Here is a 20,832-nt window from a genome sequence, read left to right on the forward strand (position 1 = left end):
GCCGAGCCAGCCAAAGATGGCGCCCTGGCTGGCTGCCAAACCTCGTGCTGTTTACTTCAACTCTTGGCTGATTGCCAAGGCTCGTGAATCCCGCTTGTTTACCCCAACTCTGAAGTATGGTGAGCCCAAAAACAGGTGCTGCCAGCCTGATGATCTTGCTACGTGGCCAATGAGCTGCACTCTGCCTGCCCGCTGCACGTGTGTGTGCCCTGATTGGTCCTGGCTAGAGGGAGGGCTGTTGGAAACGCTATATGAACAGCTGAGGTGTGTAATAGAGGAGAATAGAAAAGAACAGAACAGCAACAACGAGACAGCATCACAGTGAGAGAGAATGAGGTAAGAGAGGATGAAGTGAGAGAGGATGAAGTGAGAGAGGATGAAGTGAGAGAGGATGAAGTGAGAGATATAGGAGAACTACAAACGAAGCAGCATCATAGTGGGTGAGATAGTGAAGAGAATATGAGAATAAGAGAATAAAGGAAGAAAGAGAAACAGAAGCTTGAACCTCACCTTGGTGTCTGTGTCGTCTTTCCTGGACTCTGCTGGACAGAGTCCTGGCTCGCGACATATCTATCAATCTATCTCTATCATCTATCTATCTATCATCTATCAATTATCAATTATCTATCATCATCATCATCTATCTATCCTCTATCTTCTATCATTTATCCATCTATCTTTTATCATCTGTCTACTATCATCTCCATTTGCTTCTTTTAGAGAAATTTCAGCTTTGTTTCATCAGCTTCTGGTCTATCAATCTATCTCTATCATCTATCTATCTATCATCTATCAATTATCAATTATCTATCATCATCATCATCTATCTATCCTCTATCTTCTATCATTTATCCATCTATCTTTTATCATCTGTCTACTATCATCTCCATTTGCTTCTTTTAGAGAAATTTCAGCTTTGTTTCATCAGCTTCTGGTGCTCTATGTATTAGTGTCTACTTTTTGTGCCCCTCTATAACTGAGTCTGAAGTCTGGCTAACTTGCCTTAATTCCTGCTGTTGGTAAATCCAAAGTAAGGGAAAACCAGTGTGTGGCAAAGCAAGAGGGCTCCATTGTGGTATGTCAGTATTATCTGTTGTTCGACACTAAATTCTGTGGATGAATTATACACTGTATACAACAATTTCATTAGCAATAGCCTGGGAGTTTTGAATGAAGTTGCATTAGATTTACAGATATTTTAGCCATCGACTAAAGTTTTAATTAAGAAAATTTAGGTTTAGGAACCTTGCTTATGTTTATTCAGATGGTCGTCTAGATTCCATAGTTTTCTCTGTACACTTTTCCAGGCTCTTGTTCCCAGGTCTTACACTGTTTTTGTTGCTTTCGTGAGTGGTCATGGGTTGGATGTGATGGTGCACACCATTAATCCCAGCACTCTGGAGGCAGAGGCAGGTGGATCTCTGTGATCTTGATGCCAGCCTGGTCTACAAATCAAGTTCCAGATCATCCAGGGCTAAATAGTCAAAACAAATTTTAAAAAATTGGTCGTTACTGGTATATATAATGAAGCAATTGATCTTCATTTTATGCATATAACAGCAGACCTATCTTTTCCCCTCAATTCCAGGCTGGGCACTGTCTGTCAATAACAGGGGTAATTATGCTTTTACTGGTCTAGTTCCCACTTTTAATGGTAACATGACTCAGGGCTTCCTTTGAATAGATGCCTAGTGTACAGTTCAGGTAAATCATCTTTGTAAAAGTTATTTCATTTAAAATATTTCATTTATTATTGTGTGTGGAGGGGTTATGAGTGGGTGGATGAATGAGTCACAGCATGCATTTGGGAATTAGAGGACAACTTTTGTGGAGATACTGCTCTTCTTTTACTTGTACATGGGTTTTTGGGAATCAAACTCATGTCCCCAGGCTTGCTTGTGGCACGCACCTTTACCCTCTGAGCCATCTTTCTGGCCCAAGTTGTTTTATTGATTAGTCATTTAAAAAGAATCAAGAACAGGTGTCTATTTCATTGAAACCTTTTATCAAAATAATGAAATTCCGTTCTATTTTAATCTATGAAGAGCTTTAAGTCGTGAACACATGCTGAATTTTATTATTTTCTGCAGCAACTGCAATGACTATGTAGCTTTACTGTTTCATCCTTCACATACTGAGAGTTGCATCAGTAATATTTCTAGTTTTAAAACTGCTATAGGAATTCTTGCATAAATTCTACTTGATTACACTGTAAGTTTCTGATATAATGACTAAATTTGGCTTTTTAGTGTCCTTAGAATTTTTGCATTTGCAATCATAGTAGGTAGGCTGCGTTCGCTTCCTCGTGCTGCTGTTTGTGTCATTAGGAAGAGTATATTAGCCATTTGCTTCTTATGTCTTTACACCAAGCAAATGCTTACCAGACAGGGACAATACAGTCTTTATAGAGCTGACAGGTGGAAGTATGCTCCTCCATTCTGCGCCCCGCCCTCCTCCTTGCCTACCACTCCATCTCCGTTCTTCCTCCCTATCGATTTGCTCATCTGTTCTTTTCCCCAGACCATTTTCTACAGATATAATGGTCTTCACATTTAAATGTGAGATCATTTATATAATTCTCTTATGGGACTCTAAAAATTCTTAAGTAAAGGGTTAGAGACATGATTCAGCAGGTAAGAGTACTTGTTGCATGAGGACCTGTGTTTGGATCCCAAAATCCATGTCCTGGTGTGACCTCGTATGCTTGTGATCCTCGCTGGGTGGGGATGGGTTTTATAGACAGGGTTTCTGAGGCTTGCTGTCCAGGCAGCCTAGTCACAAAACTGTGAGTTCCAGATTCAGGCTGTTGCAGGGAAATAAAGCAGAGAGTGATAGAGAAGGCCACATGCCTTCCTCATGCCTCCAAATATCTGCATGGGTATGAGCACCCACACATACATATGGACTCATGCATGTACACACACACACACACACACAATTATTGCTAAAGTTCAGTTTCCCTAATATACTTAGATATTTTAAAGGAAACAGTGACAGTAAATTCCATCTCCTTTTCTTGGTGCCACAGTGACCCTTAAGGTCACAGTTGTTTATTGTGTCATGACTTGGAGGAAGCCAGGATTCCTGAGTCACTAATGAAAACTCCCAGATTTTGACTGAAAACAAATATATTTTTACTATGTAAGGCCACACAAATTTCAGAGTTTATTACTGTTACACAGCCTTTTAACCCAAGTTGACTATGTAGTGGTGTGCTACCATAAGAAAACTAAAATATATGCCTGTGGCTTAACTGTTGGGCAGTCAGTGGGGAGCAGGTTGCAAGAATGATGAAATCTGTTGGAAAAGTTGAGATCCATGTTAGGAAGTGGCTAAACAGTCATTGCTCAAATGATATGAAACAAGATAACAGAATACCTTCTACTGCTGTTAGAGGACAAGATGCTACTAGTGTGGGCTGGTTACACTGCCCAACATTGGCCGCCATTCAAATGAAGAGATCATCTCCACAAATAACGAGCTAGAAATAGAACAGCAGTAAAAACAATGAGGTTAGAAACGTGGGGTCTTCTAGGATTTAAATGGTGACAGATTTCAGATTTTGATTAGTGAAGTGTTGAACAATAGGCCTCTCTGGGCTTGGAGAGATGGCTCAGCGGTTTAGAGCACTGGTTGCTCTTGCAGAGGACCTGGGTTCAATTCCCGGAACCCGCATGGTGGCTAACAACTGTCCGTAACTCCAGTTGCAGGGGAATCCAACATGTTCTTCAGATCTCTGAGGGCATTGCATGACACAGGTGTACTTACACACATGCAGACAGTATACTCATACACATAAAATAAATATACTAAAGCTTTGGTAAAAACTCTAATGGGATGCATTACTTTGGGCAAAGTGCTATTTTTTATTTGTATTCAGGAGACTTGTTCATCTATAAATGGAAACATTGGTTGGAATACAAAGTAATACTCATTATACTTACATTAATTGCTTAGAAATATAATTATAAAGTAGACATCTATAGCACCCAACTGTGCCTTGAGATTACAAAATTGAGTGCCAGCACAATGGCTGATCAGGTAAAGGTACTTGCTGCCAAGCCTGACAACTGGAGTTTGATTCCACACGAAGGAGGAGAGAATTGATGACTGCAAGTTGTGCTTTGACTCCTGTAAGTGCACTATTGCACATGTGTGGCCCCACAAATAAAATTTAAAAAATATAAAATTAAATATGGCTGAAGCATGTAATATGCATATATAAAGCATTATGAAATCCATTATTTGGTACAGTTAATTAAAAGCACAAAAGAATGCAGCATTGGTAGGGATGGAACTTTTCTGGCATTTCTTTCATGTGAACCTTCTCTAGCATTGTCTGTGAAGTAATTTACATTAGGCTGTAGCAGTTACTTACAATGTTGCTGCGACAATGTCCCACAGAAACGTCTTAAGCCAGGAAGAACATGTTTTGGCTCACGGTTTCTAGTGCTTTGAGTCCTGTCGTTTCTAAGCTTTCCAGTCATTCATTCTTACTGTATCTTTGTAAGTATCTGGACAGTCTGGAGGCTTTCCCATGTCCTTACCTTCAGGAGGTTTTTGACATCGTTGTTCCCACGTTCTTTACATTTGGAGTGCGTGTCTGCAGCATGTCTGCTCATGTGCCCCCCAAATTGGGTAATACATGAAAGCTTTGCCACATTGTGCATTCATGGGGTGGCTCTCCTGAGCGTTTTATGAATTTGAAATGACCTGTCGTAACTGAATGCTTTCCCACGGCCCTTTTCTTTACAAGGTGCATCTCCAGTGTGTTACTGTTTTTGAAAGCCTAGGAAAGAAATGAAGACGTTCTCACTCGGCTAAGTGCAGTGTGAGAACACGTGTCTTTGAGGGGCTGGGATTAAAGAAGGGTCTCCCACGTTCTTCACACTGGTCTGCTCTCTTTTCACTGTCACTTCGTTCCCGCACTTGAAAGGAAGTGTGCCAACTGAAGGCTTGCCAGGCTGTTCACACTGATGGGGCTTGACTCTACTGTGAGTTCTTTCATGTATCTAAAATGAACTGGAACCGGTAACTGCTTTTCCACACTCCTTGTATTTATACGATCTACCTTTCATGTGTTTCATCAGCCACCTTCAAAAGTTTGAGAAGCAAATGATAGCTTCACGTATTCGTTCTATTCTTCAGTGTGAGCTCCTTCATGTCCAAGAACAAATGGTTGAATTTGTTGTGGTGCTTCCACTCGTTTGTTTGAAAGACCAGATGAGTGAAGGCTTTCCAACCAGCACTGCATTTCTATGGCTACATGCTGTATCCCTGACGCTCATGGTTTGTGTCCAGTGTGCAATCTGATAGGTTTGAGACGATTGGCATTTATCGGCATTCCCATCGCTTACTCCCAGGAGTGTTCTTGTTCGGACTGGATTCTGGAATCTGGTTGAAGGTTTCCCTACATTGACTACTTTCTTTGCCTTCACAAAATTTTTCTACTGCATGACTTCTCAGATTTCTAGTTTATTGGAGTGAAATTCAATGCTAAAAATTATTAGATTTCAGGTTCTTTCTTTTAAAAATATTTATTTTTATTTTATGTGCATGAGTGTATTTCCTGCATGTATGTGAGTGCACCTGTGTCATGCAATGCCTCGGCAGTCAGAAGAGGGCGTCGGATTCCCTTGGAACTGGAGTTAAGGACGGTTGGTAGCCACCACGTGGGTGCTGGGACTCGAACCGGGAGCCATCTCTTCAGCGCCTGGCCTGAGCACTTTTGATGTTTCCGGTTCTCTGGTTGTCCCTTCTGCTTCCTTTTTCTACTTTTGAGAATGTGTTAAGTCCACAGCGATAAACCAAGATTATTTTAAGGTCAGTTGATTAGCAACCTTACTCCTGCTTTGCCCTGTAACCTAATGTATTTGTAAGTTCTGGGAATCAGGACTTTGATATCTTTGGAGGGGGTCATCATTCTATCTACCACAGGTAGTGAGGTGGTAACATTGCTGGTAGACATGGGACCAGGACTTTAGAAGAGTAAAAATGGGTAACACAGTAAAGGTGGAGTATCATCTCTGCCTAGTGAAAGTGCAAACTTGTTTGTGGGGTTGGCTTATTGTCACAGAACAACAGCTTCTTTTCCTGTCAGTGGCTGCACACAAGTGCTGATGATGCTTGTGTTCATCTGCTTCAAGGAAAGACACTACTTTAGGAATATCTGCTATTGTAGTTACCACTGATTGAAGTGACTTTTTAGTCATTCTCCCCATCATAACAACTTTGGTATATGATCCAGGAAGGTAATGTGTGAATTCCATGAATTACTACTCATATCTCTTTATACAAGATGTGACACGATCAGAGAAATAAGGATGGATTTATAGACCAGGGGAGCAGCTGTGTATTTTAACCTAAATTCCATATTTCACTGCCTCTTGTAGTCACCTTCCCTCACGTGAAATACATATTTTAGGTCCTCAAAAGTCAAGTTGAACCAGTGTTTAATATCATTTAAAGGTGTGAGTAATTGGATTTTGATTTTGTAAATCCAACATGATGGTCTATCTTCTCTCCTACTTTATCCTTCTTAACTTTGCTGATATGCAGAGGTGTTTACATGACTGTCATGCTGCTCATGTTTCTGATGTCATGCTTAGTCTTGTTAAAATGTCCTCTACTATATAAACCTGTGATCATTTTGTTCATTTTCTTGGTGCCTTGGGTATGTTATTTTAATTTTGAACATGTGAATCTAATTCACGTAATAAATGCATGCCATGTCCGTTGGGTGATGAGGAAATTTAGCTTTGCGCTACTTCTTTTTGTCTCCTTTCTCTCTTTACTTCATGCTTAGGTGTTTTTAGTTTTAGTTTTTTACCCTTATACTCACATTTTAAACTATTACATCTAGTAAATTTGAGGCGCTGAGTTGTGTGATTGCTCTCCTCCCTGTGCTGCGTCCTGATCTTGATGTCATTGTGGATTCATCATCATAATTTTTTTATGTGTACAGATATATCGCCTGCATGTATGTAAGTGTACCCGCTTTGTACAGAACCCACAGAGGTCAGAAAAGGACTTCAGATTCCCTCTAACTGGAGTTATGGACAGTTGTTAGCCACCATGTTGGAGCTGGGATTTGAACCCGGGTCCTCTGCAAGAGAAGACAGTGCTCTTAACTGCTGAGCCATCTTTCTAGCCCCCATTATCATAAATTTTAACTTTTGTATCTATTACATAACTATAGTTCTCACATTTGTTGCATCCTTTGCTCTGTATTTAAGTTTATTTAATGGTCACCATCGGACTTTTTAGCAAAATTATATAGATGTATTTATTCTGAGACATTGGTCTGCCTTTTGTGACTGGCAGATGTGAATTATTTTCTTGGAGAATTTACTTGTAAATTTTGCCTTTTTCTTTGGTAGTTGAATGGCAGATGATGAGCACAAATTTCTTGGGTTCTTGGCTTCTTTCTTTAAATTGAGCCTTTTAATAGTGAATACTCAAGCCAGGTTCCTTTCCCCTTTCTATACTGTATATGGTTTCCTTTTTATATTCCTACATGATTCTTTATCTTAGAAGCCTAATAACTTCAGGAGAATATGTCTCATCCTTGATTCATCACTATCAGTTCTTGAAAAGCCATGTGCTTTCTATTGTCTTAAATATTTTATTTCAGGAAGATTTTCTTAAAGCATATCTTTGATTTGTTTATTTTTGTGTATTTCTGGAAACAACAACTTTTGGGTAAGTCCAATACCTCCTTTCGTTTTTCATGACTATTTTTTTCTGCTTTTCAAATAAAAATTTTCAGTGTTTTTGCTATTTTATTTTAGATTTGGTTTTATTTTAAATTTTAAATTTTATTTTAGGTCATGTTTGTCCAGGGGCCATGTTAGTTCTCTCTGTCTTGTTCCAATTTTAGTACATGTAGCTGTGAGACAAGCACCTGCAGTTCGTATAGGACTCCACAGGGATGAGCCAGCCATACTTGCTTAAGGAAACCTTGCACAAGAAATTGAATATTTAGTGAAATTAAAGATAGGATTCCTAACTCTTTATTTTTATTTCTTCAGGTTCTCAAAATTCATTTCTACAAATCATATTTCCAGAAAAAATGAAAGGGAATACAAGCTCAGAAGTAAGAAATATTTTTTCACAATATAAATTGTTCTATGAAATTTCTTATGTGTATATATGGTTTACATAGCTATAAAACACATAAATTCCTCTGTAGAATGATATCCTGGAAGTTAAACATATACAGTTACGTGTGCCTGACTTACAAATGATAAATCTTTGTGTGCGTGTATGTACAAGTATGTGCATGTTCATGTGTGTGGGTAGGTGTGTATGCATGTGTATGTATGTGTGTGTTTAGAGTCCAGAGGTCAGCTTCTGGTCACTTTTCTCAGGAGCCTTCCATGTTATTTTGTGAGATGGCATCTTATTGACCTGGACCTGGCAGGTAGACTAGGTTGGCCAGTGAGCCCCAGGGATCTGCCTGTCTCCACTGGCCCAGCACTGGGATTATAAGCAGATTTTTTGGGTAATATTTATGAGGAAATTCATGCTTATTTCTTAGTAAATATGGAATACCACATTTATTTATCCATTCATCAATTGATAGAAATTTGACTAATTTTCAGGTATGGCTCTTACAAAATGTATTCTATGATATTCATGTATACACATGTATTTTCCTTTCTTTTGGGTAGACACTTAGTAGTGAAGTTGGCGAGATTATGTTGAATGCTTTTAGAAACTGCCATGTGGTTCTCCACAGTGATTGTGACCATATCAATTTATATTTTACAACAGCGGTAATATGTGAGCATTCCAGGTTTTCTTCATATTGGCGAATATTTGATGTTGTTTGTCTTTTGAAGTGGATCTGTGCTGTGGATGTGGTGTGTTATGATGGCTTTCATGCACATTCTCCTATAACAATGATGCCCAGCATTTTCCATGAGACCATTAGCGATTGATATACCTCTTTCCAATGTTTATTCAAATCATTCATCCATTTTAAATCCAAATTTATTGGTGAGTCCTAGGAATTAATTGTATGTTCTTGACAAGTTCTCTACAGTACTATGATTAGTAATTATGTTCCCCTGAATTGTGGCTTGCTTTTTTATTTTCTCAAAATGTTTGAAATTCAAATATTTGCAATGTGGATGACATATACATTACCAAATTTTCCTTTAAGGATCTTGTTTTTGATTTTGTATGTGAGAGCTCTGTTAAGGATTGGATTGCATTCCCTCCACCTTCATGTGTTGAATCCTGTCTCCTATTATGACTATATTTGGAGACAGTATCTTCAGGGCTGCACTGAAGCTAGATGAGATCTAATAAGAGTCTGAGGCCAGTAGCCCATGTGTACTTACAGAAGAGGAAGAGACAGTGTGGGAGCATGGGCATGGAGCAAATGTATGAAAATAGATGAGAGGCCCCTGGAAGCCAACTGTGTTGCCCCTGAATCAGGACTTTTGCCTTCAAAACTGTGGGAAAATTAATTTCTCTTGTGCTAGCCGCCTTGTCTGAGCTGCCTTGTGTGTTGGCTGCCTTGCCTGTGGGCCACATCGTTTGTGGCATTTTGTCTAAGCAGACTGAAGAGACCAACACAGTTTCTTAGGTCATCCAAAGTAGGGTGCTATCGTAACAAATCCTTAAAAGTGTAGAAGTGGCTTTGGAACCGTGCAAATAGAGGCTGAGATTTTCAGCATGCTAGATTGTCTTGCAGAGACTGAACTATTGGTAGAAACGTGGATGTTAAAGGAACTCTGATGAGGGTTCAGAATGGAGACAGAAGAGATACAGAGAACGCGTCTGTCGTTTCAGAGTGCACACAGAGTCATGAATAGAACTCATGGAAATATGGACATTGATAGTATTTCTGGTGGAGTCACAGACAGAAATGAGAAACGTCTTATTGGCAAATGCAAGAAAGGAGAATCTTGGTTAATTGTGCCAAAGAACCTAAGGGAATTGTGCTCTGGTGATTCCTGGAAGATACAACTTGTGACAGCCATTGGTATTTAGCAGAGGGATTTCCAAGTAAAGCACTGAAGGTGTGGCCTATTGTTTTCATAAATGATGCCTGCAGTTGGATATGAGAGATGAGACATAGAAAGTCTTGTTAAGAAAAAATAAATGGACATAAAGCTTTAGAAAACTCTTATCCTGTATGTAGTTTTTAAAATGAGAACACATGTTCTGGCTGGACACCAGAGCTCTGGCTGGACAATGTTCTGGAAAGAGGTTACTCAGGATACAAGCATCTAAGCTGAATCTAACACAGGAGAAACACTACCAACTGGGCCTGAAGGGGAGAGAAAGGGACAGCATGAAAGAAGGCTGTTAGACCAGGGACTCTAAAGAGCAGGGCACTAGAGCTATTTCTATTCGGATTTCATTTTTATTCTTAGTTGTGTGTGTGTGTGTGTGTGTGTGTGTGTGTGTGTGTGTGTACGCATGTGCACACATCTCCGCATGAGTGAATAAGAGAGTGCAGTGTCTGCAGAGGCACCAGAGCTGCAGTGACAGGCAGTGGTAACCTGTGTGACGTAGGTGCTGGGAACTGGCCTTGGGCCCTGTGGAAGAGCAGTTTGCACTATGCTGCCGAGCCATCTCACCAGCTCATAAAAACTAGAGGGATTTTTGATTGTGTTTAATCGTGGCAGGTGGTATGTGCATGTAATTAGCTTTGATCAAGTTAACCCTCTTACGTCCCCGGCTGTCTTCTCGTGGTCCCGTCCTGTATCCTCAGGAATACACTGTCTTCCACTTCTCATTTCATGTCTTTCCAGCTCCTAGAGTCCGCACGTGAGAGAATGTGTGATGCTTGGCTTTCTCAATCTAGCTTCCTTTGCCTACCACAGTGAATTCCAGCTCAATCCATTTTCCTGGAAAAAAACGAGGTTCCCCCCTGTGAGCCTAAGTTGTGGTCTCCTCCTGTGTCCTAGGGTTGTGTTCCTCTGCCTTAAGCTGGCACTGTGGCCTCCTCCTCTGAAGTTGGAGTCACGGTCCCCTTCTGGACATCAGGAGCTCTGATTTCCTCCCATGAGCCTGGAGCTGTGGTTCCTTCTTGGGAGCTGGAGCCGTGATCCCCTCCCAGAAAGGGAAATATTACAATAGATACTGAGGAAATTCAGAGAATCACAAGAACATGTTTATAAAAAATATTTTATTATTTTTATTTTATGTGTATGAATGTATTGCCTGCATGTATGAGTGTACCTGTGTTGTTCAACGCCATGGACGTCAGAAGAGGACTTCAGATTCCCATGGAACTGGAATTAAGGCTGGTTCATAGCCGCCACTTGGGTGCTGGGAATCAAACCCTGGTCCTCTGCAAAAGCAGTCAGTGCTCTTAAATGCTGAGCCATCTCTCCAGCTCCACAGAACATATTTTTATAACATATATTCTGCTGAACTAAAAAATCTAAAAGAAATGGATAAATTTCTAGATATATATGACCTACCAAAGCTAAACCAAGGTGAGATAAACAATTTAAATACAACAATAACAACCAATGAGACAGAAGCTGTAATTAAAAACCTCCCAGAAAAAAAAATACCCAGGAACAGATGGACACTTTGCAGAATTCTGGTAGGTTCAAAGAAGGTCTAATTCCAAAGAAGATAGCATGACACTCTACATTGAACTGAACCAGCTTGTATGCCTGTGGAGACTCAGGCACAGAAATGATCTGGCTCACTTGTAGCAGACTTCTTGCCTGTGGCCTTGGCCATGGTCACTGTGAGATCATCTCTAACTACCTGTGAATGTCTGCCAAGCTTCCCAGTCATCCTGGTAAAAGGGGGCTTCGATGACCACCACTGGATATCCCCAGATGCAGGACTCATACAGGGCAGCCAGCTGGTCAGGAATGACTGGGTCCAGCATCATGGAGAGACTTGAAGTCCAGGTGATATTTGCTCGGCTTTAGGAAGATGCCAACCTTGTCAGGGTAGTGGGCAGTCCTTCCCAAGGCCTTCTTCCGAAGCTCCAGGGCTTCTGTGTTCTTTGGGGTGTTAGGTACAAAGCAGCCTTTGCTGCCCATACTTCTCCCTGACAATGTTCTTCAGGTTATAGAAACCGTCTGCTCCAAGGCACATGGCTTCCAGGAAGCTGGCTGCACCCATGGTGAGAATCATGAACTCTTACATGGCCAACACGTTGTCAGCAAAACTGCTGTTGATCATGCTGAAAACTGGGACTGGCAGGATGACTTTGGACTTGCCAGCTAAGGTAGCCATGTGACAGTATATGAGCACTCCCTTCTCCACAACACCAGCTTTACAGACAGCAAGGGGCACCCCCAGGATGTCATTCACACCAAACTGAACTAATTTTAACTCTACCCATCTCAATCATCACTTTGACCATCTCTGTTTCACTACATTCAATTTTGTGCCAACCAGAGCAAGTACAATAATTTTATCGATGTGCTCAACAGCCTTTGATACACCCTTCCCCATGAAGCCCCCTTATCATCGTCCAGGGCCTCGCAGCTATCGCTTGTTGGCAACTCTGGCTTGGCACCTTGGAGGAAACCTTTGGAGGTGCAATATGCCATGGGGAGTTTCTTGGTCCTGTGTATTTGGTGTCTGTGTGCTTCTTGTATCTGTGTGGTGATGTTTTTCCTTAATTTGGGGAACTTTTCTTCCATCGTGCTGTTGAAGATTTGATCTATACTGTTGATCTGGGATTCACCTTTTTCTATGGGTATGATGAATAGGTTTGGTCTTTCTAGTGTCTCAAAGTTCCTGCATATTCCTTTCATGTGTTTAAAATTGTTTTCCTTCTTCGCATGCTCCAGTTCCTTTACTTGATCTTCGTGTCCTGATAGTCTGTCCTCCACTTGACCCACCGTACTGGTGGGCTCTCCTGAGCTTTCTAATTGCGTTATTGATCTTTTCAATTTTATCCTCATTTCAATTTGAGTTTTCTTGAGTATTTCTTTTTACTGAATTCAGGTTTCAAATCCTGGGTTGTCTCCATCGTTTCATTCATTGTTTTCTTGGACTTCGCTCAGGGGATTTCCCTGCACCCTAAAGTTCATGTCTTCTTTCAACTCCTTGAATTTTTGATTATCTTTGTGATTTTCTTTTAAATTTTGTGTCTGAGTTCATCTAGGGAATCGTCCTTATAGAACATTCCTACAGGATTGGTGGTTTTTTGGGGGGATGGGGGATACTGTCTTGGTGTTTCATATTGCTAGTGTTTTTGCATTGTGACCTGGGCATGTGGACTTTTGTGACCTGGGCGCGTGGACTTTGTTGATTGTTTTTCTGATATGAAATTCTAGCCTGCCTCTGTTAAATGGAAGTTTGGTTCTGTTTGTTCCCCACGCACGATTGATTTCACACGAAGTATGAAGAGTTGCTAGGACAAATCTTCATATACTCATATTGATTTTTGACTGGAGAGATGGGGGTGATTCCAGCTCAGTGGTAACCAAGAAAGCGTGTGCATGTGTGTGTGCGACTCCTGGATGGGTCTGCCCGAGGAGTTAGGCTGGGAGTGTGAGGACAGTATGAGGCGCTCACCAGACTGGGACAGAGCAGGAGCTGTGTGACCCCAGCTAGGCCTGGGAGTGTGGGGACGGGGTGGGCAGGCAAGGTTCTGGAAAAATCAACAGCGACTGACAGCTCTAAAATTGTGTTCCAGAAATATCCATTTGTCTTTATAAGCTGGTTATTTCTAGTATTTGTTAGAGTAATGGACAGTGGTAAAAAGCTGAACAACACACACCGCAGTTACCATTTTATCTCCTTTAATATTTACTTATTTGTGATGGAAATTTTGTATAACTCTTCCCTAGGTTTTTATGAAATATGTAATGAATTTTTTTGGGGCTACAGTTGCTGTCCTGTGCTGTAGAACATTAGAACTTATGTGTCTTACGAGACTCTTGGTTCAATTCCTAGTAGTACAAAATATTTAGGAGAAAGAAAGACATGAAATGATACTATACACTTCCAAACCTTGCCCCTCCTTCCTGGTTTCCAACCCCTCCCAGGAATGCCTTCAAATCGTGAGTCAGTCAATGAATGATGTGATTGACTAGGTCAGGCCCCTCACGTCTCAAAGCCCTAGCCTCTGAACATTACAGTAGAAATGATGTTTTATATCAAATCACATTAGGAACATTTCCTATTGAAATAGGATGATATGGTAGTGGGATACCTGGGCTTATGCTACTTGTAATTTTGGTTTTATTTGGTTGTTTTTCCTACAGACCTCGGGCTCTTGGATTAGGTTACACAGTCTGGCCAGGGACCCACCTCTCTCTGCCTCCCCAGAACTGGGATTGTGTTTCTTCCAGTAGAGTCATAATTTTCATTGCCAAGATTGAATCATCAAGAGATGGGACAGTCTCTATAGTATATGTTCCTAGGAGAACAGTATGTGTATCTACCAAAGACTAAAGCTAGATCCCTTTCTTACACACAAATATCAATGGCTTAAAAGTAGGTCTGAAGCTATGAAGCTTCTGGAGGAAAACGTACAGGACATCTTGAGGACAGTGTGTTGGATAAGAGCTGAACAACATGGATGTAAAAGAAAATTAACAAATGAGATTATAGTGAAACAAATTTTGTCAGCAATGGAATAATAAATGGAATTTGCCTGTTTATTCTGGTTTTCCATTTTGTAATTACATGGTTTCTAACAATCCTCCTTGTGTCTGTGAAACAAGTTATAATGTTCCTTTTTTGGCTCTAAGGTGTTTAAAACTTTTCTCTCTCTTGGGTCAGTGAGTGTTATCACCTCTATCATCTCAAAAACCCAACTCCTCATTCCACTGATATTTTGTATTTTAATTAAATTTAATGAGTTATTTTTATTCTTCGGTTCTCTGAGACAGGGTCTCCCTGTAGGGAACTCACTATGTAGACCAGGCTGGCTTTGATCTCACCGAGATCCACTTACCTCTGTCTCCCAAGTGCTGGGATCAAAGGCATGTGACATCACATTTTTTTAAAAAATTTTTACTTATTTTATTTCTTGAGACAGAGCTTATGTAGCTTAGACAGAGACTATGTAGCTTAGACGAGCCTGGAGCTCAGCCTCCCCAGTGTTTGGATCATAGTGTATACTGTCATGCTTGACTTTTACATTATTTTAAAGTGTTCATTTATTTATGCTGTGATCTTTTAAAAAATATTTATTATTTTTATTTTATGCGTACAAATGTATTGCCTGCATGTATGTGAGTGCACCCATGTCGTGCAATGCCACGGAGGTCAGAGAGGGCTTTGGATTCCCCTGGAACTGGAGCTAAGGACTGTTTGTAGCCGCCATGTGGGTCCTCTGCAAGAACAGTCAGTGCTCTTAACTGCTGAGCCATCTCTCCAGCCCCATCTGCTGTAATTTTATTACTTCTTTCCTTGTATTAATTTTGGACTTGCTTTTCTTTTCTTTTTTTTTTTTTAATTTTATGTGTATGCATGTGTTGCCTGCATGTTGGTAAGTGCACCCGTGTTGTGCAATGACCATGGAGGACAGAAGAGGCTGTCAGATCCCCTGGGACTGGCGTTATGGACAGTTGTTAGCTGCCATGTGGGTGCTGGGATTCGAACCTGGGTCTTCTGCAAGAACAACCAGTGTTCTTAACCGCTGAGCCGTCTCTCCAGCCCCTGAGCTTGCTTTTCTAGTTTGTGATTTCAATGAGGGGTATTTTATTTTATACTTTTTGCTTTCTTCATGTAGCTATTCATTGCCATAAACTTTCTTCCTAATATTGTTTATGCTGTACTCATTTCCACTCGTGTAGAGGTTTTCTAGTGTGCGTGTGTGTGTTGTGTGTACGTACATGTATGCCTGTGTGTACACACGTGCATGAGTGCACATGTGTGCATGTGAAAACCCGAGTATGATGTTGGGTGTTTTCTATGATGGCTCTCTGCTTATGTATTGAGGCAAGTTCTCTTCCTTGAACCTAGAGCTTATTGATTCAGCTAGACTAGCTAGTTAGCTTGCCCTAGTGATCCCCCTGCTGTGCCCCTGAGCCCTGGAATTCCAGGCATGCTGGTTTTTGTGGGTGCTGGAATTTTGATCTTGGTTCCTCATGCTTGTATGGGCGAATCTCTGCCCACTGTGGCATCTCCCCAGCCCCATTGAGATATTCCTAAATTTACCCTTTAATTTCTTCCCTTTCCATTGGTGATTTAGGAGTGAGTTGCTTAATTTCCGTGTATTTGTATAGTTCTCAGGTTTTTAACTGACTTCTAGTTTTATTGCATTTCTACTAGAAAACATACATGACATGACTTCCGTTTTTGACATGGTGTTGAAGCTTGCTTTGTGGCACAGCACGTGACCTAGCCCGAAGAACGTTCTTTGTGCTCTTGAGAAGAATGTGTTGTGCAGTATCGGATGCTGTGTTCTGCAGAGCTCTCTTAGGTCCCATTGGCTTGCTGTTTCTTTGTTGGCTTTTTTGTCTGGATGATCTGTCCAGTCCTGGAGAGTGAGGTGTTGGTGTCTCCTAGTATTGCTGCGTTCGACTCTCTCTCCCTTTAGGTCTGCAGTGCATGCTTTATATATTAAGTTCTATGATATTTGCTACATAGATCTTTACAGTTGTAATTTCCTCTTGCTAAAATGACCAGTTGATCATTATGTAATGATCTTCCTTAGTTGTTTTCACTATTTTTAATTAATTTTTAAAGTATTTGTATGTGTGTGTATGTGAGTGTATGCTGCACACATGAGTGTGTGTGCGTGTGTGTATCTGAGTGTATGCTACACATATGAGTGTGTGTGTGTGTGTGTGTGTGTGTGTGACTTTGGTCACTGTCAAGAGGGTGTCTGATCCCCTGGAGCTGGAGTGCCACCTGACATAGGAGCTGGGAACTGAACTCAGGTCCTCTGGAAGAGCAGTATGCATTTTTCTGTGTGCACTGGCCTGGGGACAGGGACCGTTGGCATCTACCCAGTGCTGGATTTCAAGGGCTTAGCACTGACTTCCACAATAGAGTCCCATGTTACTTCCCTGTTCTAACCCAGCATGTCGAGCTTGTCTGAACTCCGTGGCTTGGTGTTGAGCTGCCTTGCACCTGGAAGTCATGGCTACATGGATCTTATTTTTCTCAAGGGTATGACCCAGGCCTATGCCATAGCTGGGTGAAATGCAGAACCAAAATTCCAGTCCAGCCTACCAGGCTGCAGGACTCTGCCTATAGGCAGGCAGTCTAGACTCTGTGCTTGTGAAGGTTGGCCTGGGTATGGGGGGTTTTGTGTTTTCTGTGGTATTGGATTTCACTGTTAGGTTTAGTTCTGAGTTCCAAGACAAAGCCTAATGCTTTCCTCTATCCCTAGCTGATGGAGTCTTGTTTTCCTCCATGCTTTGTTTCCCAAGGGATGGTTAAAGTTGTTGCTTGTCTCCCTGCTAAAGTGAGTTCAGAAGCCCTGTCCTTGGATGCTAACCTGTGGCCAAGGCCTCATGGTTCTGCCCAGTTCTGGGCCTGGTGATCTATTTCAGTATGAAGGACTAGTCTTAATTCCTTCTTCCTCCCCCAACCAGGGAGCCGGGCCACCCTGTGGTGCCTGGAGTTGCACAAGTGTGATGTGGGCAGTGCCTACCTTCCTGCCTTACTGGATGCATCTTTTTCTATTCCTTTGATAAAACCAGGTACTCTGGCCTCTCACTTGGTTTCCTTAGCTCTTGTGAAGGCAGGTTAGTGCATGAAAAGCTGTTCAAACAGATGCTTCTGTGCGGAGATGGTCTCTCAAGAGTATTAGCTATTACTCTGCTCTGCTTCCAGAAGCGGGATTTCGTAAACACAGAAAGTAGTAATTTAAACATAGATTTAACCCAATTGCTCATTAAATCGCATGTGGCCTCCATTGATCAATCCCTTTACTTTCTTTAAGGGTTTTCCTAAAATTTTCTATATATTCTGCAAATGGGCAATACACGTTAATGCCCATCATGAAAGGACAGTTGAAAGTGTTCTTTTATACACTAACATCTTAATAATCATTCTAGTTTTGTTTTGAGAAATTATCCAAGAACTACTTAGGGTAACTGTCCTACTTTGTGTTTTGTTCCTGTGATTAAAACACTGACCAAAAGTGACTTGGAAAGTTTTATTTCAGCTTGAAAGTTACAGTCCATCATGGAGGGAAGGAAGCCAGGCAGGAGTTTAAGGCAGAAACTGAGGGACCGTGAGGGACACTGCTCCCTGGCTTGCTGTCCCTAGCTTGCTCAGCTACTTTTCATGTACAGACCAGCCTACCTGCTCAGGGATGGAGCTGCCCACAGTGGGCTGAGCTCTCCTACATGGATTAACAAGAAAAGAGCCCCACAGATAAGCCCACAGGTGACTGTGTGGAGGAAATCTTTCAATTGAGGTCCCTCTTCTCGGGTGACTTTAGTTTGTGTCAAGGTGACAAAAATTAACCAGCCCAGTAACTCCTTACATATAGGGTCTCCCTTAAAACAGATGAAGATGCCCCGTTTTCTACAGTTACAGCACGGCACATGGTCTCTTCTATCATAGGAGTTTAGGATTTGGTTCCAAGTATAATTCTAACCTGGTGTAAATCATGATTGGTTTGGTTTTCTAGAAACAGTAAGACTAGTTTGACAATAAAAGTAAACATTTAAAAGTCTGTGCCGCCGATTTTGAATCACAGGTAGGCAGTCTGTGGTGGTTTATGAAGGTCTGTTGGGCTTGTTTGGTGGAACTGGGTGGGACGCAGCCACTGCTTCGCTTCACACGTTGAACAAACGTGGCCTCACTCCATTTTTCTGGGTTCTCCAGGAACAGATATCTTACATTATTCCAATAGACGAGAAGCCGTACACTGTGCACCTGCAGAAAAGGTACACTTTTAATTCTTTATCTTGCTCTGTCATTTTATACCTTGAAACTGTTAACTTGCAACAAAAATGGAATGTAAGAATAATAACTAATAGCTCTTAGTAAAATTTTAGGTGTCATGAATGAACAGGTATTCTCTTTGTGATAATTTAATTTTTGGTCCTAATAGGTTAAATGGTCTTTGTCAATGAAGGTTGGGAACTGAGAATAGAGATCCTTTTCCTGAAGACTGATCTATACAACATTGTAGAACCAGAAAGGCCAATCTGATCAGGCAGAGGGAAGTGGGAACAGACATTGGTGGGGGAAATATGGGCTCACTGTGGTGAAGCTGGATGTGAATTATTTGAGAGAGGTCCCAGGAGGCACGCTCAGATGACAGTTAATTAGACAGAGTTTGAGAGAAAGGTGTAGATCCCAACATCATGTCATTGTATATACATAGAAAAAAACCTCTCAACAAGTTATATATAGAAGGCGTGTACCTCAGCATAACAAAGGCTATTTGTAACAAACCAAAAGCCAACATCATTATCCACGGTGAAAATGAAACTTCTTCCCTTAAGATCAAGACTATACCCATTTCCACCACTTCTACTCAGCATAGCAGTGAAGGTCCTAGCCAGAAGAGCAAAAAGGGAAAGAGGAACATCTGACTCAGAAAGGAAGATATTAAATTTTTCCATAGGTAGAGGACGTGATATATATATATATATGGATATATATATGTATGTATATCTTACTATGCCGACATTATAATTACCTGAATGAATAAAAGCCTAACTTTTAATTTTAGCTTTTAAAAGTGAGTCTGAACTCTGAGGTCACTTGTTCCCTAGATATGTCCTGGAACCATCTGTCTCCTGGAACACAAAAAGAAAACCCCATAAAAAGTGAAACCAAAACCAATCGTCCAACCAGTAAACCAAAACAAACCTAACAAGACAAAACAAAAACCAAAACAACCAAAGCAAAAAACAAAAACAAAAACAAAACAAAACCCCCAACTCAAAATGTAAACGAAAGGCAAAATCCCAATGGCATTTTGCATAGAAATTAAAAATTCTAAGACATGTTTGAAGCTACAATAAAAACCAAATGGCCAAAGCAATCTTTAACAAAAGTGAACAAAGCTAGAAGGTTCGCATTTCTAGACATCAAAGTACGCTGAAGAGTTTTAGTGCCCAAATCTGTGTTATAAGAAAGATCTTCTTTCAGTTTTATGTATATGGGTGTTTGCGTAGATGTGCATCATGTTAACGGCTGGTGCCTGAGGAGGTCAGAAGACGGCATCAGGTCCTGTCAGCCACCATGTGGGTTCTGGGAGTCAAACCCCAGTCCTTTGCAAGAGTAGCAAGTGCTCTTAACTGCTGAGCCATCTCTCCAGTCCCTTAAACTTGCATTTTCATATCGGTACTATACAGAAATGAACAAAATAAGACTGTAGAGGTGGGAATGAATTTTAAATGTGAGAAGGAAAACAACATGGAATTGAATGTCGCAGAAACATAAGGATCAGAGAATGATGGAGATGAATGACCGTATATACCCACACAGAAAGGCAGGAAGGATCAGAGAATGATGGAGATGAATGACCGTATATACCCACACAGAAAGGCAGGAAGAGACCCAGGAGAAAGGAACATCATGAACACCAGAGAAGAGACTGTGTCAAAGGAAGTTGTCAAAGATGAAACACTTCAGAGTAGTTGGACTTAACGTCAGACAGATCTAGACTTGACAGCTAGGATCTGTGCTGTGTGTGTGTGTGTGTGTGTGTGTGTGTGTGTGTGTGTGTGGTCATTTCTAACCTTTGTGAGACCAGGCTCCGTGGAGACTTCCCAGAAAAACAGTCTGGGTTGTTTACTGAAGGTAGAGGCAAGATGGGGTGGGGGGGGAGATAGGACTGAAGTGTGTAAGTACAGAAAGTGGTAACCAGAGAAGGCTGAGCTTAGACTTGTAGCTTCAGTATACACGCTAAGCATAGTGAGACCTTTACCCACTTTTTTCAACCACATAACGAAAGTTATATAT

The 20,832-nt window shown here is 41.1% G+C and overlaps 1 protein-coding gene and 1 pseudogene across 1 annotated transcript in view; one reads left to right on the forward strand and one right to left on the reverse strand.

The window, feature by feature from the left end:
- Positions 1 to 20,832, forward strand: part of Adam32 (ADAM metallopeptidase domain 32) — a 98,350-nt gene that overhangs the window by 1,829 nt on the left and 75,689 nt on the right. Inside the window, exons 2-5 of the mRNA XM_008843369.1 lie at positions 9,445 to 9,544; positions 12,052 to 12,109; positions 17,496 to 17,603; positions 18,611 to 18,800. Of these exons, the coding sequence (XP_008841591.1) occupies positions 9,445 to 9,544; positions 12,052 to 12,109; positions 17,496 to 17,603; positions 18,611 to 18,800 (456 nt within the window). The remainder of the gene's footprint in view (positions 1 to 9,444; positions 9,545 to 12,051; positions 12,110 to 17,495; positions 17,604 to 18,610; positions 18,801 to 20,832) is intronic.
- Positions 7,804 to 7,903, reverse strand: LOC115072128 (annotated as a pseudogene).

Source organism: Nannospalax galili, unplaced genomic scaffold (genome assembly GCF_000622305.1).
Source record: "Nannospalax galili isolate Female #2095 unplaced genomic scaffold, S.galili_v1.0 scaffold1871, whole genome shotgun sequence".
Classification (NCBI taxonomy): domain Eukaryota; kingdom Metazoa; phylum Chordata; class Mammalia; order Rodentia; family Spalacidae; genus Nannospalax; species Nannospalax galili.